Below are 17,477 nucleotides of genomic sequence, written 5' to 3'. Positions count from 1 at the left end.
ACATTGGCATAGTAATCAACTAGGTACTAACTATTGAATTTTAATAAAAGTATAATAGTACTATTTAAAACCAATGATAGTAATTATCAATCAATAAATATTTACAAAATCCCCAAATCTTATATATTTTTTCTTTCCTAATGAAATTGTTGTTTAAACAAATTTTATGTTCCCTAGCTTAGTTTGTTTTGATAAAGGAAAAAAACTCAAAATAATATATATTAGTTTTTCTATATTATTTAAATTTTTAATATCCAATCTATATAATATGTATGATTTAAAATTTAAATAATATGAATATCATTTTAATACCTATCACTGATTATCTACTGGATAATTCATTGAAAAAATCACAATGAAGTTGAAAATTAATCTAATGATGCTGAAATGTGAAAATAAAAAGTTTAATTCTATGCTCATACTTAATAATTTTTTTTACTCTGAACTTTTAATGAATAATAATAATAAAAATAAAAAAAAAATAATACCTTAGGTTATATTTTGTTACCTACCTATTTAAGATGAATTTACAATATTTTTAAAAACTATTATAAAATTATGCAGTCCCTATACAAATACAATATAGTATATAAATACATGAATAGTTTATTTATTTTTATGCCTAAGTGATTACTATTTCTTATACTTAATTTATCATATACTACCATATACTTTTTGTCCCAGTCCCGCTGTTAATTCAGATACTCACATATGCAACTTAGTACTTACAGACCATTACTTGGCACATAATTTATTAATTATAATGCACATAGATTTTAAAATTAAATTAGGTAGTTAAAAGTTTAAAACATATAATTTTTAATATTCTGGTATAACATACAAATACGACAATGACATATCTATTGCTTAAATAGAATGAAATATTGTGATATTATTTCATAGTATGTTCATGATGAATATTTACATTATAATTTAATAACTAAAATGTAATTTATTATAATTAATAATATCATATAGTCCGATATTTAGAATATTTAGATTATCTAAGTTACATAATTTTGTAACCATATCCTTATTCATTGTTGTTAATTTAAAACTGAAAATTAACTACTTGACTACACTTATCTATCTTACCTATACAGGCAGTTGCATAATGAGTCGAGACTTAGCTTGGACTAAATATTGACATTAGAAAATCGAAAGACGAAAGTCGATTTCGTTTTAATAAATACCCAAGTAAAAATTATTAAAATATATGTACTATATAGTCATAGAATAGTATTCTATGATATAGTACAGTCATGCCTTATACCTTATTAAAAATGTCCTTAGTATTTCTATTTAATTTTTCTGACACTGCAGTGGCGGATCCAGAGGGGGCGATTGCCCCCCCACCGTTTTAAAAAAAAAAATAGTTTGAAGTACCTAATTTTAGTTTTTGACATAATTATACTTCAAGGGTAACAAAATTATAGTGATTTATATTATAGAATATTTTTTTTTGTTTTGTACGAGACTGTGGAAAGTAACATATGTATGTAAATACTTTATCAAGATTAATGTGTGCCCTTTAAACATGCCCCTCTGTTATTTTGGTCCGGATCCGCCCCCGAGACACTAAATTGTTTCTGATTAGGTAGGTATATTAATATTAATTAATAGAGTTCGGGAGTTAAGGAGATAAACTAGACAAAATATCTATGCATGAAAAAAGATTGTAAAATATGCAAAATAATTATTTAAAATTCCAAAAAAAAATCATTTAATATGATGTTAATAATTAATATGCACAAAAAAAAAAATTGTAAGAATATGAGAAAATAAATTTATAATTTTTCAACTTTGGCAGAAAACTGATTAGCATTTAGATATCTTATTGAAATGAAAAAAAGTTTAAAAATACTGTAAAATGTCAAAAATATAGACGGTACAACAAATTTACTAATGGAGTAATGAATAAATAATAAATATTAAATACATTTACGAAAACTTATTATCGACGATAAGATAAACAGTATTTTGATCTATTAGCGTGATATGGGTTAAATACACATTGCACCGGTGTCGTCAAATTAATATTTGATTGTGACGATGACAATAAATTCCTACATAAAATAATATTGAGTTTTGTATTCAATATTATTTTGAATACATAGGTTAAGAAAAAAAATGAATTAGTTTTTTTTTTAGAAAATATTGAACATATTTAATATGCATACGAAAATCAATAAAATATGCACTTTTTCCCTAAAATTGACGAAGTATAATTTTGAATAAATAATTTTATTTATTTTTATTTGTAAAAACATATATTTTTACATTTTAAACGCCAATTGGCTTTAGCTAGAATTTTCAATATAGCTTGTAACCCGAATACATATTGTTTTAGAAAATAAATATACACAAACAATTATAATAAATAAAATAAAATGCTTTGTTGTCATAAAAAAACAAAAAAATCAATCAAATTTTAGTTAACTGAAATTTTGAAACAGTCCTAGTTTGTCTCATTAAAATACAGAACACATTTCAAGTACATACTTATACATAGTTATATCTATATAGATAGCTTTAATTTTTACATCCTATAGGTACTGGCTACGTACAGCAGCCAACTATGTCAATAGTTCAACACCCACAAAAATTATGTATCTATTGCCAATTGGTGTATTGCGTTCGCAATACCTACCTAGTAAGTCACTAAAAAACGCCGCTGGAGGGTACCTAAGAACGTAAGAACATACCGAACGCCTTATAATATTTATAATATTTATGGTGTCCATGATAAATTATATTATGTCAATATAATTTGTCCTTAGATTTGAAATGTAATTATATTTTAGATATTTACTTATAATTAGTTAAGAGGTTTTAATATAGGTAGCTGATGCAGTGATACCTAATAGGCTAATACCACTGGTTATAAATATTATCGAGAGTTATATTTTACGCCATTAAAAAACCAATCAATGTTAATACCTATTCTCGAATAACGGTTGAGCGTATATATTGTGTATAAACATTAGTAATAATTATTGTTTCTTTATTATTCTTAATCAGGGATGGATTGACCTGGTGAGTTATACCAAGTAAAACTCAGCGGACCACTCAAAATATGGAACAATTTTTAGTGTTTGGTGATAAATTAGTACAAAAATTAGTAGAAAATATAATTGATTTTAATTATTTAAACCATTAACTGTAGCTGTAATCAAACGTTAGAAATTCTAAAACTATAGGTAGGCCAATACTTCGTCAACCCAGCGCTAGCTGTTCTTAATTATTGTTTTATCAATGGTCAAGTCTCAAGACTCGAGTGTATATAGGTATCTGAATATATTTCACGGTTCAGTTATTAGCTAACAACTAGGGCTGTGAATTTAATGCATTAAAATTTTTTAAAAAATACATTTAAAATATTAAAAAATATAATACAAAATGCACTTAAAATGGTTTTTAATTTAAATTTTATATTTATAATAATATTAGTATATTATATGTAAAAAAATGAATTTACTTAAAAAAGTTGATTTAATTTGAATTTTGATTTCGAAGTTTATTGATTCTTTAATAATGTTATTTGTCTGATACATTTTTTAAAATCGTTAAAAGGTTTTCAAAGATGTTAATTAATGGAATTTAATTAAAAAATATCAAACAATGAACTAAAAAGGCAAAGAAATGACTTAAAAAATTAGAAACGTAAAAAAAAATGCAAAATAAAAGTTTTGTAAATGGATTTGTTGTTACTTAATTTAAATCACAACCACCAAAGCAATGCACTTTCCTACAAATTCATAGCCCTAGTAATAAACTAATAACTATAAATGTAGATAAAAGGTATGAGTTCTGTACCTATAATCTACAATTTATAAACCGTTTTATAGTAAAAGTAGATGTGTACTGTGTAATATATACTTATCTGCGGCTACCTATATCTAATATAGGGCGATTGTAAACTCTCCTGAGTCTACTCCAGTAGGCCAGTACTACTTTTATTTGGTGCCCGTTGACGGAAACATAGAAACTCTCCCGGGTCTACTTCAGAACGAGAGATGGTAAACTGCGACAAAATTACCATTACACCTTTTCTAAAAGTCGAAATGTAAACTACGGCAACAAAAAAAAAATTAATATTATACAATCTGTGACAAAACCGATAAGATACATTATACAAACTTCGGTAATTTATATATACATAACATTTATTCCATTTTGAATAACCACTTATTTTTAATTATATTCAAATTTTAATTTAAAATTGTTTTAGCACTATTAATTGTTTGCTGTTTTGACTAAACATTTTTGTAAGTTCCATATTAAATAATCTGGCGTAGTCGCGTAGGTACTAGTAGGATATGCTGTTCTCTGTATATTAATATACATATTTCATTATAGGTAGGTAGCAGATACATGCATACTTGTTATAATAGGACAAAACTACAATAGATATCTATATTTATATTGTATGACAAAGATGAAAAAATAAATTTAGGTTTCAGCTTGGAACTGAACTGAAAAGGGTGTAGTCCATTTGCACCTAAATGTACCTTAAATATTTACAACATGTGTAATTTGCATCAAAATAAAGATATGTAATTTACACCATCTCAGATAGTAAAAAATAGGAAATGTAATTTCACAAAAGATCAAAATCAAAATCGATTATTATTAGATAGGTACTATCGAAAAATAATCGTACATGTTTTGATATTTGAGTATAATATATTGAGATATGAACATGGAAGCCAAAGACGTTGAATATTCTGTTTATAGATACTATGTGGTTATTTACGCCGTACTACGTTAGTATTGACTTAAAATCTATACCTTATTATATATTATAGCTAAATATAATAATAATACAAGACAAATATATTATATAATATTATAATTATTATATTATTTCAACCAAAAATATAATTTAGTAGTTATGTATTTTTACACTAGAAATAAAAATTATTATTTGATAGTAGGTACCCATTACTAATAGATATTCATTTTGGTGCAAATTACAAACACTATTTTCGGCTACCTGCAGTGGTGCAAATTACGAACTCCCACTGAAAAATCATAATAATAACTTTGAAAACTTAGCTAGTAGCCACTTATAGATACAAGATACCTGGGCGTAACACGATTGCGCGCTTTTTACCTTTTTATATTTGAAAAAATACAACATGATTGCGTATCTTTTACCTTTTTACTTTGAGTAAACACAAATATTTAATTTAAAAAATTTACCAACATTAATAATAACGTAATATATAATCAAAAAAAAAAAAAAAAATATAACAAAAAATAAGTTCTAACTAATAAATTTTTAACTTTTTAGCACAAAAACGTAGTTTTAGGTTAGGTTACAATTACTTATATATCATCTGATGGCTGATGCCGCTTTTCTTCCAATTTTATGGGCAACTGAACCTTCAATAGAAGCAAGAACAATCAATGGGCCAAAATTTTTCCACAAATACTGTAAGTCTATAACGCTCAGTTTTATACATCTCATCTATCTACTTACTAAGTTATACATATTTTATTGGATATTCAAAGCGAATCTTATTTAAAAATATATAATATAAAACAACAAAATATTAAAAAGACTCGTAAAGAACAAGAAGAAAATATTGTATTTATAATACATACTTAAAAAAAAAAAGTCCTTAAAAAAATATAAAAATAATTATTTGTTGACATTAGGACCATGTTTTTGTGCTAAAATGTTATAAGAACTTAATTTTTGTTGCATATATATATATGTGATGTAAGTATTATTTATTTTTATTTTTTAACTACGTATTATGTTATTATTAATGTTGGTAAATTTTTTGAATTTATATTTGTGTTTACTCAGAGAAAAAAGGTAAAAGATGCGCAATCATGCAGTTGCACCGAGATACCTATTACCTACTGATTCGGCGACATCTATTTTTGGGCGTGTCTATCGTTGAAATAAATCAAACGTTTTGTCTAAACTATTTATTTGCAGACGCCACCAGGTTTAAATATCGGCTCTGAGAACCACAGTCAGTATTGGATTTACCGGTATAGAGTGAATTTAGGAAAAAAACAACAGAATGTATTTTTACTGCAAGTATATACTTTTTAAGTGAATAAAAATTTATATAAATTATATACTTATAATTAAGTTAATTACAGTGTTTAAAAATCACAAATCTAATACGAATATTATGATATAAAAATACAAACCATACAATTCATAGACTTTGAAAAAATGTTTGTAATTTTTAAATATTTTAATTGTTTTTAAAAGATTTGTTATGTACATTTAACTATTTAAGTTAACTTAAAAATGATCTGTATTTAAAAAAAATGTTATATAAGTAAAAACATATTTTTTACCGCAGATACCGAGCTGTATAGGCGAAACGTATTATGAACCGCTGTGATATTTTCCTCTGGTAAATCTTAGGAAAACGTCTGATGCATGATGTGTATATTCAATAATTATCATGGAATTAATAACAGTGTCTTTAATTTATCGTTGAAAGATTAATACGTCTAATAGTTGGTGATATAAAATTTTTTTTTAATACTTATAGTGTAGATAGTCTCTCCTAAGTGTACAGTGTACCTAATAAGAAAAATGACAAAATATAAACCCTAAATATTTCCTCTTTATTGCGGTATCAAAATAATGTTCCACACACACACACACACACACACACACACGTATTATATTATTATTATCTTCGATCGTTAAAACAGCGCGCGACCACAGTGATGGAGAATTATTATTTATCGCGGTATGGCTGGTACATAGTACTATATAGTATATATACTATATAACTATGTTTACGCACGTATCCTGCTCGACATGACTCGTGCGATCAGCTGCTACTCCGACGACCGGTGCGCGCCGGCGGGGCTTTCGGTATAATAATATATGATATTGCAATAATACTAGCACTACTAGCACTCTAGCTGCAGTCAGTCGGCATTCGATCACGGTCGGTTATTGTCGTTTTCGTCGTCGTTGTCTCCGTAGTCCGTCCGGTTCGATATAAATTTTGTCACCGCTCTCATGCTCTGTCGTTTAGTAGGTCTTTCGGGGGAAGGAAAATATTCAAAAAGTTTTTACCCTGTTGCACATATCGCGTTATACCTTCACTATTGAGAATAACATTTCTAATATTTAAATATACATCTTACGTGATCGTGTGTGCCTCGAGGAGATAATATAATATATGTAATATGTGTATATACACATACATGTTGTATAAAGTTTGAAAATAATAATAGTAGGTATACGATCAGTGATTTGTCGACTCGCGTGTGATCGCAGCTATACTTAGGAAATAATATTGTTTGATGGTGTGCTAGACGCGCTCGACTACGCGTTCCTTACCGGTAAAAGGCCGCCCTCGCGCGATGGGGGCCGGAAAAATGCGTAGGAAAGTCAAGCTGCTATTGATTTTCTTGGCGTCATGGATGTTTGTGGTCGTGTACTTGATACAGTCCGGTTCAAGGGACACCAAGGTACGTCGAACATTCGTTACAATCAACATTGAAATAATAGTTATTTTTTAGGAATTAAGACAGTATAATATTAATATAATTATTGTTTATAATTGTAGCGATGAGAGAAGAATATTATGAGGATTTTATAAAATATAAAGCTATAGAGAGATACACCGGCGTGATATCTATCAGATTAGTCTGGAGTAGGCTTGTATTTTATTTTATATATTTATGTATTATGTATCTTAGTTACTTTTAAGTTATAAAAATAATATGTAGCATGCAGATATTATATTAACTATTATAGTACATACTATATAACCATTGTCCATTACACTATAAGTAGTATAATAAAACATGTTTAAAAAAAAGATCGTTTAATACTTAACTAATTTATAACGTTCAATTGTTTTTTAAATGTCCCTCTATTTCGTCATATTTACATGAGAGATTTGCTGAATTATGAAATTCTTACCAATCTGGAGTTTGTAATGTATAAGATAGTCTACCTTTCGGTGCCTAAAATGCAGTGTTTGGAAAAGTCCTTTAAAAAAGGAACTAGTTCACGTTCACGTTCCTCTTGTTAAAAAGGAACTAAATACTTTACTGTTCCTGTCCTCGTTTCTTTTTAATATGAGGTAAAATAAAAAAAAAACATAGGTAAATTTGTACACTATAATTGTTTTAATTTTAAAATGTTAAACAACACATTGTTATTTAGTAATAGTTTTAACTTTTGTAAACATTATAAATAATATCGTATACAGGTTTATTTTTATAAGTACCTCTTCATATTAGCTACTAAATTTCAAAGAAGCTATACATTTTTGATGATTTAATTTCTTTTATTTAAAAATAAACTCGTTCATGATTTTCTAAAAAATGAACGAACTTCCAATACGTTCCTAAACAAACATGAAAAAGGAACTACGTTCCCGATGAGTTCCTAAAAATTGAACGAAATCAAAAGAACGGATTCCTTTGAACGCGTTCCTTCCAAGCACTGCTAAAATGTCTTAATATACGTTTGCATGCGACGCATATATAAAAATTAAATTAAATTGTTCAAAGTATACCTAAATACCACCTACCTAAGTACGTATATATAACCGCAATGGTTTAAAATGAAAATTACTATTTTTTTTAATTTTTCGACTGCATCGTTAGGCGTTCCGTTACTGCAGCTTATATTCTTAGGCTTAGTAGATCCATCAACCTAAAATGATATTATATATAGGTTATCATAATAATTTTAATGTGAATGGTCTATTATGTGTAATGTATACACATAGCATCAATATTCGATACTGACTATAGGACTAGTGGAGTCTTTAAAGTTATACTTGACTGTTGTCTGTTGCACAGGAATTTTATTTTTAAAGCAATCTGCGTATTTATGTCCTATATACATGTACGATATATAGATGCGCATGCGTAATATTGGTACCGCGTATTTTTATTGGGTATATAATATGTACCATGGGAATTTGGTATGGTGCCAAAAATTCGTTTTCTGTAAGTTACAATAGTACGAATAACTCTTAAACCAAAAAGGTACCAATATGACCACAAATTACACATTCAGTACCAATGGTATCTACATTTTGTTTATAAAGTTAACGTAATTTTATAGTTATAATTTGTATTTAGGAAGGTTCTTAGAGTATACAGATTTTAGTTTAAACAGCTGTATATTAAAAACAAATTGGATAAAGAGGAGAAAAGTTGATCGTATGTAACAAACAATATCTAATTTTTTTGATGCAAAGTATAGGTATTACTGTATACAATAATAAGAAAGTTGATAGGTAACGAGGTACCTATCTACCTATATTCATTAAAACAAAGATACTTATTACTTATAAGTTATAAGTTTAAGTTACACTATTCTTATTATTTAGTGATTTATTTGTCATAAAATTCATTCATAATTTCCAAAAAGGTATGGATATACCTTTGACATTTTAGCTGACTATAGTAATTAAGTAGTGTATGAATATAGGTTCTAGCCATTAGGTATCACTATAATGCATTTATGTAACACATTAATGATTAATGTGTGTAAAATATCTTTTCGCCAATATTGCTGTAATCGTTACTTCATTGAAACTGATTTGTTGTTAATTTTATCATTGTAAATATAAAAATTATTTGTTATATATTTATTAAAATATATCTAGATTTTACAAGATATACCTTATTTGAGTTATACGAGTGCGCCTAGATAAAAGTTTATTCATAAAATTCAATACAAAATGCAGAATACATTTTGGGATAAATATTATTCTAAATATCTTGAATATACACATAGGTTAATTTTCATAAACTATCTCAGGTATGACGTATGAATTATGAATAGTTTATTATATTTTATTCCAAATAGCTCAACAAAAATGTGATGCATATTTACTATTATTTCCATAATGAAGATAAAGGATTTAGTATACAAATTATAAGAAAAAACCCTAAAACAAAATATAATTGTATATATTACCTAGCTTACAGTAACATTACGATTACATATATATTAAACTCAAAGAACTTTGATACAAATCATTAGTACAGGATGCGGAAAATCTATATATAGTATTAATATATAGTATTATATACATAATACGTATACAATTGGTATCTATAGGTTTATACTGGCATCTATTGTATATTATATAGTTGCATCGTTGCATGAGCCTTGTAAAAATAATATACCTAAAACTCTGGAAAATATAAAAATATTTTTTTTTTTTAATATTAATTGATTATAATAATACATTTAATAAATAAGTAGTTAAATATTAAAATAAAATCCGAAACACGAATATTGAAGTATTTAAATCTTTTTTTTATATTGTATAAATGTAGAGTAATATAATTATAGGTATATTATTATAATTGATATTACCTATATACTATTATTATAAATAGTAGGTAAATAATAATAATACGAGTAATATGATGTATGGTAACATTATTTAGTATTCTTAAATGGATAGTAATAATTGGTTATTTATACTTAAACTTTATTGAAGTTTATTATTTCATAAAAAGTTCACAACAATAATTGTTATCATTAACCTAATTAGTTATAATGTATATGAAACACTTATGCATTACATTTATAATTTAGATCATATACATATCAAATAATCGCATAACAAATCAGGATATTAAATATTTTATATATCATAATTATTTTTTATTTTTCAACTTTTCTAGTCGTGCAAATGATAAATAATTATATATTCATGAACTGATGAACAACCAACCATGAAGATAACATTTAACATTTTTCAATTTTAATGTACCTACCTATACAATGACATACTATTTAAAAATGTATATTTTGGGTTTTGTAAATAAATATTAGAGAAAATCGTAACGATTTAAATAAATATTAAAAATACCTTAACGTTGAAGAAATATTTTGCATATTAAGAAATGTAAGCTATTGTGATCTAGAAAGTAAAACGTATTGTCGTTAAAGTAATTGTTAAATTTCTTTGTATTACTAAGAGTAATGACACAGTCAATAGCATTAATTTCTGTAGGTAATACCTGTCACCCACCTCTGTTTCATAATCGTGAGCTCTGTGTTTGTTTTTATAGTTTATAGTCTTATAGACAATATATATAATATTATCTTATACATTCGATTATTTGTTGGAGACATTTCATATATCTATACATAAGTTCATCGATTTACGAAATGTTCTTAAATATTAACAGAAAACGGCAAATAATGAATATTTTCTATACACCCACAATTTAAAATATTTACTAAAATAATTAAACAACTACAGTGATACTGCTTTTATGAGAGGTATACCTATGATACCTAAATATATGATAAGTAATATATATAATGCTATACTATAAACTTAAGTCAGTGATAATTTTAGGCATCGAGAATTAAATACTATTATTTTGCACTATTAATTGTACATTTTACAGAAGAGAAAAAAATAAAAAAATTTAACGCGTATTTTATTTTTTTAAAAATGATTTTTTATCATTCGGTTTTTAAATTCTAAACGGAGATTACAATTATGTTTTTCAAAAAAAAATTTATTCAACATCAAGTTTACTTCAATCTTTTATTTTAAAGGTGGTTTGTGGTAATAAATTTGATCTAATTTGTACAAGAAATTTTGGGAATACAGTAATAGTTATACAACATTACTATAAGTACATTGATTAATGATTATATTGAATGTTATTATAATTTAAAAAAAGTATAATTATAGGGATTTGTAATTTTCAGCATTTATTTAGATATAATTTTTCTAAATATGATATTAATACAAGTCGTTCTTATTAGTAATAAAAATTTCAAAATTTAGATACGATAGTCTTATTATTTTTTTTTATAATCATTATAAGTTCAAATTTTGAGAAAATATAAGATATTGAATTCGTCATATTACTCGTACATTTTTGGAAATCATATTTATTTTACCTAAGATTGTTTATTATATTATGCTAATTGCTAATAAATTGCACTATATTTTACTATGATATTAAACAAAACTTTGTTCATCATTTGTTTCTTTATAATTTGATAATTGGTTTAAATACTTGTGAAATCATATTTTTAGATTCTCTGCCTTAGATATGATTCTTGAATGATGGAGAGAAGGGGAGATTAATGATGAAGAACTTTAGACAACTTATTTCTAATTTCTATCTTCCTTTACATAGGTATAAACGACCAATAACCCATTTACTTTTTGCAATTTTAATTTATGATATTATAGTGTTCATTATGGTTTTTTTAAAGTATATATTAACTATTAAAATGTTAAATTCGTTTTTAAATCGAAAGTATTGTTATATAATTTAAAAAGCGGGTACAATAGTCTGTGTAAATATATTTCTTATGCTTTTTGAAAATGACGCTTCAAAAATCGAACATATTTGAAAAAAGTTGTGTTCTAATTATGAATTATAAGTCATAATTCGTAACGTATTGTTATATAATTTTCTTCAGACGTTTTTATATTGAATTACCTGTATGACTATACAAAATAACAGTATACATTAGAGTTACTATGGGATGTAATCAGAGCGTGTCCTCACTCCTGAATGTTATATAAAAGTGTTGGCCAGAAATTAGATGTCTAAATAAAAGAAAAATCAATTTTGTCCACTATGATATAGTAATGTAATTTGATGATTTATATATGTATTATGTTTGGTGTGTGGTGAACGTTTGGCGAACGGAACAACGCGCGTTCGGAAAAAATAATCTATTATATTTTTTAAAATCGTAAAAATGAAATGGAGAAACTGTTGGTTAGCATAGTTATGTATTTATTATTTATTACTATTATTATTATTCATTATTTTTTTCAACGGAAATTCTATGTAACGTAACACGTATAGTAGTATGTGCGAAAGGGTGAAAGTGAATTGGACGTTAACTCGTTTTTGTGTAGAAAAAATAGTTAAAAATATAACCCGTCTACCTTGTACCCCCGCCTACAACGATAATTTCTCACGCAAACCATTACCATATCCGATTAGACTCACGACAACCAGCTGCAGATTAAATGTCGTAGGAGTGAAATTTGATTGAACTATAAAGCAATCAGTATATTGATAAATGATTTTTATTCAATTACCTATCAAATATATTTTTTATTTACATATATTATGGTATTAAGTGGTTTGAATAAGTTATTTTGAAAAATCAGTATTATGCAGTGCGTCAACGTTATTTATATATAAGTTATAAAATATAAACATTTTAGAATTAATAGATAAATTTCAAAAGTTTTGTACAAAAAAAATATTAAATGATTTCTGCGAGCTGAGAAACTGTATCTTAACTGTACTGTTGATTAGTTGATTTTAAAACTATAATATTTAAAATATATTAATATATAATAGTTATTACTAGTTTGTCAGTTTCTAAGTTAATTATTTAGGTAATTTATTTTATATTAGTCTATTTTATATAAATAATTAATACCTATATAATAGTTTATATAGGTACTCGCATCTATACCATATTTAACGTTTGGTCAATATTTGCGACTCGGAAGTTGTAGAATTTAAGTTATTTTTCTACTTTACTAGACTGAGTTAAAAGCTCATTAAATATAAAATTTAGTTTTCATTTTTAATTGAATATTAGCAGTGTCTAATAGATTGTATTTTTATTTTAGATTCTGAGCAGAGCGATGAATATTTTGATTTTAACAATGTGTGTTTTTAATTAATTAATTAATCAATTAATTGTTGATTTTGCCATAACCTTTGGTAAAATTGCTTAAATTATCAACTTCAATGTCTTTTCTGTTTAAAAAGTGAATCGAATTAGTACTTCTCTAATTCTCTTAATAATTGAAAAATAAATAGAGATAACGGGCATTTTTACGCAAAATCAGTTTTCGATCAAATTTTTTTCTTATTTTGTTATAATTAATAACCGTAGAAATATACAATTTTTCTTTCATGTTTATATTATAATATTTTATGTACTGGTATGTTTACTATGACATTATGAGCTATTTATAAATAATTAAGTATAATTTACAATTTTTTTCTTCTGATCAAAAATTTTAATACAGAGTAATTATAAGTTGTTTATACTGGAATTAAAATATGTTGATTTTAAATTCACAAATATATTGCCAGATTTTAAAATTCAAATTTTGACAAACCTGGATATTTACTTGCAAAACATTATTTATCAATAAATGATTGAAGTTTTTTTAATGTAATTCTAAGAATATTAATGAAACTATTGAATTGAAATATTACACTAGCTGTTACTTAAATTATAATTTTGTATATTCAATAAAATTAAATATACAATTTTCTTTTGCAAAGTTTTTTATAATTAGGTTATAGGACATTTTAATTTCAAGTTTTGACGAAATTGTTGAATTTGAATACATAAACAAAGAATCATTATTCTAGTTATTTTACAGTAATTCAAAAATATTTTCGGGGACTTGAAATTATTTTACTAAACACACATTTAACAGTCTTTAAATTTATTTTAAACTATTGCCTATAGCATACGACATAAAATAAATGTTTATTATAGATATCATTAGTATCAATATAAATATTTAATAAAATGTACTTAGTAAATACTAAATATTGTAATAGGGCAGAACCGTTAAATGTTTCTCCGCACAGAGCCGTTTTTTCTATGCAATGATTTATTACTGAATTTAAATTTATCATATTCATTACAATAACTACCCATTATAACGAGGTACCTACAGTTGATTCCTACTATTCAGAAAAACGGGTATCTACTTGACGCTTTTTTAATTTGAAGCTTTTGAAAAATCGGTTAAGCTTAAATAATAAATTCTATTAAATTGAGAATAAAATTAAAAAAACCTACCATTAAATATTAAGTTATTATTTTTTTTTGCAAATTTAATAAAACGCATATCGTATAATAGGTATTAGTTTATATAATTTAAAATTGAAAATAATTCATTGTAATGTCTTTATTATGAGTACAAATAAATAAACTTAATATTTATGATTTTTTATTTCTACTTTTGTTTCTATTATACTTATTGTATGTGATCTGGCTATATTAAACTGAATAAGTACTGATACTATAATATAAAGTAAGTCTGGAAAATTAACATGCCATTAAATATTATTTGTGTTTAACGAATAATGTTAAACATAAGTAATTATATTATCCACAAGAGATATAAGAGGTTACAGTTGATTCGATTTTTTGGCTCTAATAAATGTGTTATGTATATAATTATAATATCATTACGTAAATCAGAAGGTACATTTTTATGAGTATGGTAATAAAATATCCATCATTAAAAATGATTAATAACGTTTATTATAAATTAGACACACGTCATAGACAAATCGTATATAGCCATGTAATATATAAATAAGTAGGTATGTAGGTATATCCTAATTGTAACAGCAAGAAAACGGTAATTTTGACGCAACATAAACGTTGGACAAAATTGATTTTGTTTTTTTTTTTCGTAGTAATTAATTAAAAAAAATAAATAATTGTAGATTTAAAATCTTCACTAAATTTTTAGATTAGAATTTTGTTTGTATTATATGAATGTGTTTTTTAAATATATTAATGTTTTTAAAGTTATTTGTAGACATTTTAAATTTTTAGTTTTTTTAAAATTTATATCGATATAATCTTTATTTAAAATTTTCATATGTATTTGAAATTTAAATTTTATAGTTATAAATAACGCTGTGATTCAAAACATATCAACTGGAGGAACTTGAATCATTTCAATATTATGTAATATGTATACTGTATAGTATATGTAAATTTTTAAAATATTTAGAATTATTTTAAGCTATTTGCCTATTTATACCACAAATCTAGTTATATACCTTTGTATATACTTTGACAGTATTGACTTATTATTTATACTAGATGTTTTTCAAAAATTAGTTCAATCTATCAATTCTATCGATGAATTAAAGAAATAATAATAATAAAATTCCAGACTATTCTTAGAAATAAAAACTGGCCCACTTTTTGTTCGTTGTAGTTATTTATTTTTTATATAATAATGATTTATTATTAAATTAAAATAACGGAGTTCCGTCAATGGTTATTTAATATCTTCATTCAGTCATTCACCGCACATATTCGAAACATTAACAGTTTGGGTATTTTAAAAAATGTCTTTAATTACGTTACTTATTGTTTGTGATTTTTGTAGAAAATGTTGGTTAAAAATTTAATAGATAGAGCCTTTTCGAAGTCAAATCTATTTATTTTACCCATTAATTATTCGACATTTTTTCTTCAATAAAATAATTTTTCTTTTGTTCTGTCCACTTTTTATTTTTATGTAACTATCGATTTTTACAGTTTTTAAGACTTCAATAAATCGATATAAGTTAGGTATATAATATTATTATCAATACTTAAGTTTTCGTGGTGTTTATAGTCGGACCCATAGACATATTCTATTATATGTCTATGGTCGAACCCAATTAGTAGTTTATCTTTATCATAAATGTTATCTCGGACTCAACTCGGATACGCCGATTAATAATAAGTGATAAGTAATTCAGTCATATTCTGACTTTTTTTTTTTTTTATTTAGCTCATTTATTATTATAGTTATTGATACTCAATGATCCGTTTAATAGATACAATTTACATTATTATGTATGTACTTGGTAGCCGATAGGATTATGATTGAACAAATATAGTATTTTAAGTTCATCATCAAAAATATTTAAATAATATTCTTATGACATTTTATAGAAAAGTGTATCTTCACGTTATTTTACATAGATGTATTTGTAATTTGTTCATTAGTATAGTATAATATGTAAAAATACATAAGTTATGACTTTATAAGTATAAACTCATCATACTTCGTTGGTGGGTTCTTGCAGTACCTAGTGGACATTTAGCACATTTGGGCACGGAAGTATCATGTTTTTCTTAATTAGCTAATAATAATTTAAATTATTGTTAACGGTCTACTTATTGCGTTAAATTGTCTACATGTTCATACAACTATATATATATATATATATACGTATATTAGGGACTGTGACGATGTGCGTTTCAATCATGTAACAGTGATGTAGTTAGGTGAATAATGTATATATCATATTGCGTTTATACTATATATACCTGTAAATGAAATAGTTTGAAATATAAATGATTTATAACAATGAAATAAAATAAAACTGTTTTTATTGCAAGGAAATAGTCATCGGCCCTGCCCCGTTATTCTATTCAATTATAATAATATTCATTAACACTTTAAAACGTGTATACGCTCGGGCAATCAAATTGTAATAATCCTTGCGTCCGTGTGCTCTTGCTCCATTGTACACAATAACTTTACGAATAAATCGATGGATGTCACTGAAACCTAAAATGACCAAACGGTTTATTTTGATTTGTTTTTACAGGATATTTTATTTTTTTTTTTACTCATTCCCGGCACGCATACAGGAACTGCGTTCATTACAATAACAGCTATTTTGTCTGACAGTTTTTTGTCTTTTGGAACGAATCCATATCGCCACCGGTT

At 25.3% G+C, this 17,477-nt stretch overlaps 1 protein-coding gene across 1 annotated transcript in view; it reads left to right on the top strand.

Moving 5' to 3' along the window:
• The first annotated feature begins 6,926 nt into the window (after nt 1–6,926).
• The window catches only part of LOC113555718 (polypeptide N-acetylgalactosaminyltransferase 2-like), a 30,673-nt gene continuing 20,122 nt past the window's right edge, over nt 6,927–17,477 (top strand). The window contains exon 1 of the mRNA XM_026960242.1: nt 6,927–7,464. Coding sequence (XP_026816043.1) covers nt 7,357–7,464 — 108 coding nt within the window. The 5' untranslated portion in view covers nt 6,927–7,356. The remainder of the gene's footprint in view (nt 7,465–17,477) is intronic.

Source organism: Rhopalosiphum maidis, chromosome 1 (genome assembly GCF_003676215.2).
Source record: "Rhopalosiphum maidis isolate BTI-1 chromosome 1, ASM367621v3, whole genome shotgun sequence".
Taxonomy (NCBI): Eukaryota; Metazoa; Arthropoda; class Insecta; order Hemiptera; family Aphididae; genus Rhopalosiphum; species Rhopalosiphum maidis.
The sequence above is the reverse complement of the archived record's forward strand: the minus strand, read 5'-3'. Positions and strand labels throughout refer to the sequence as shown.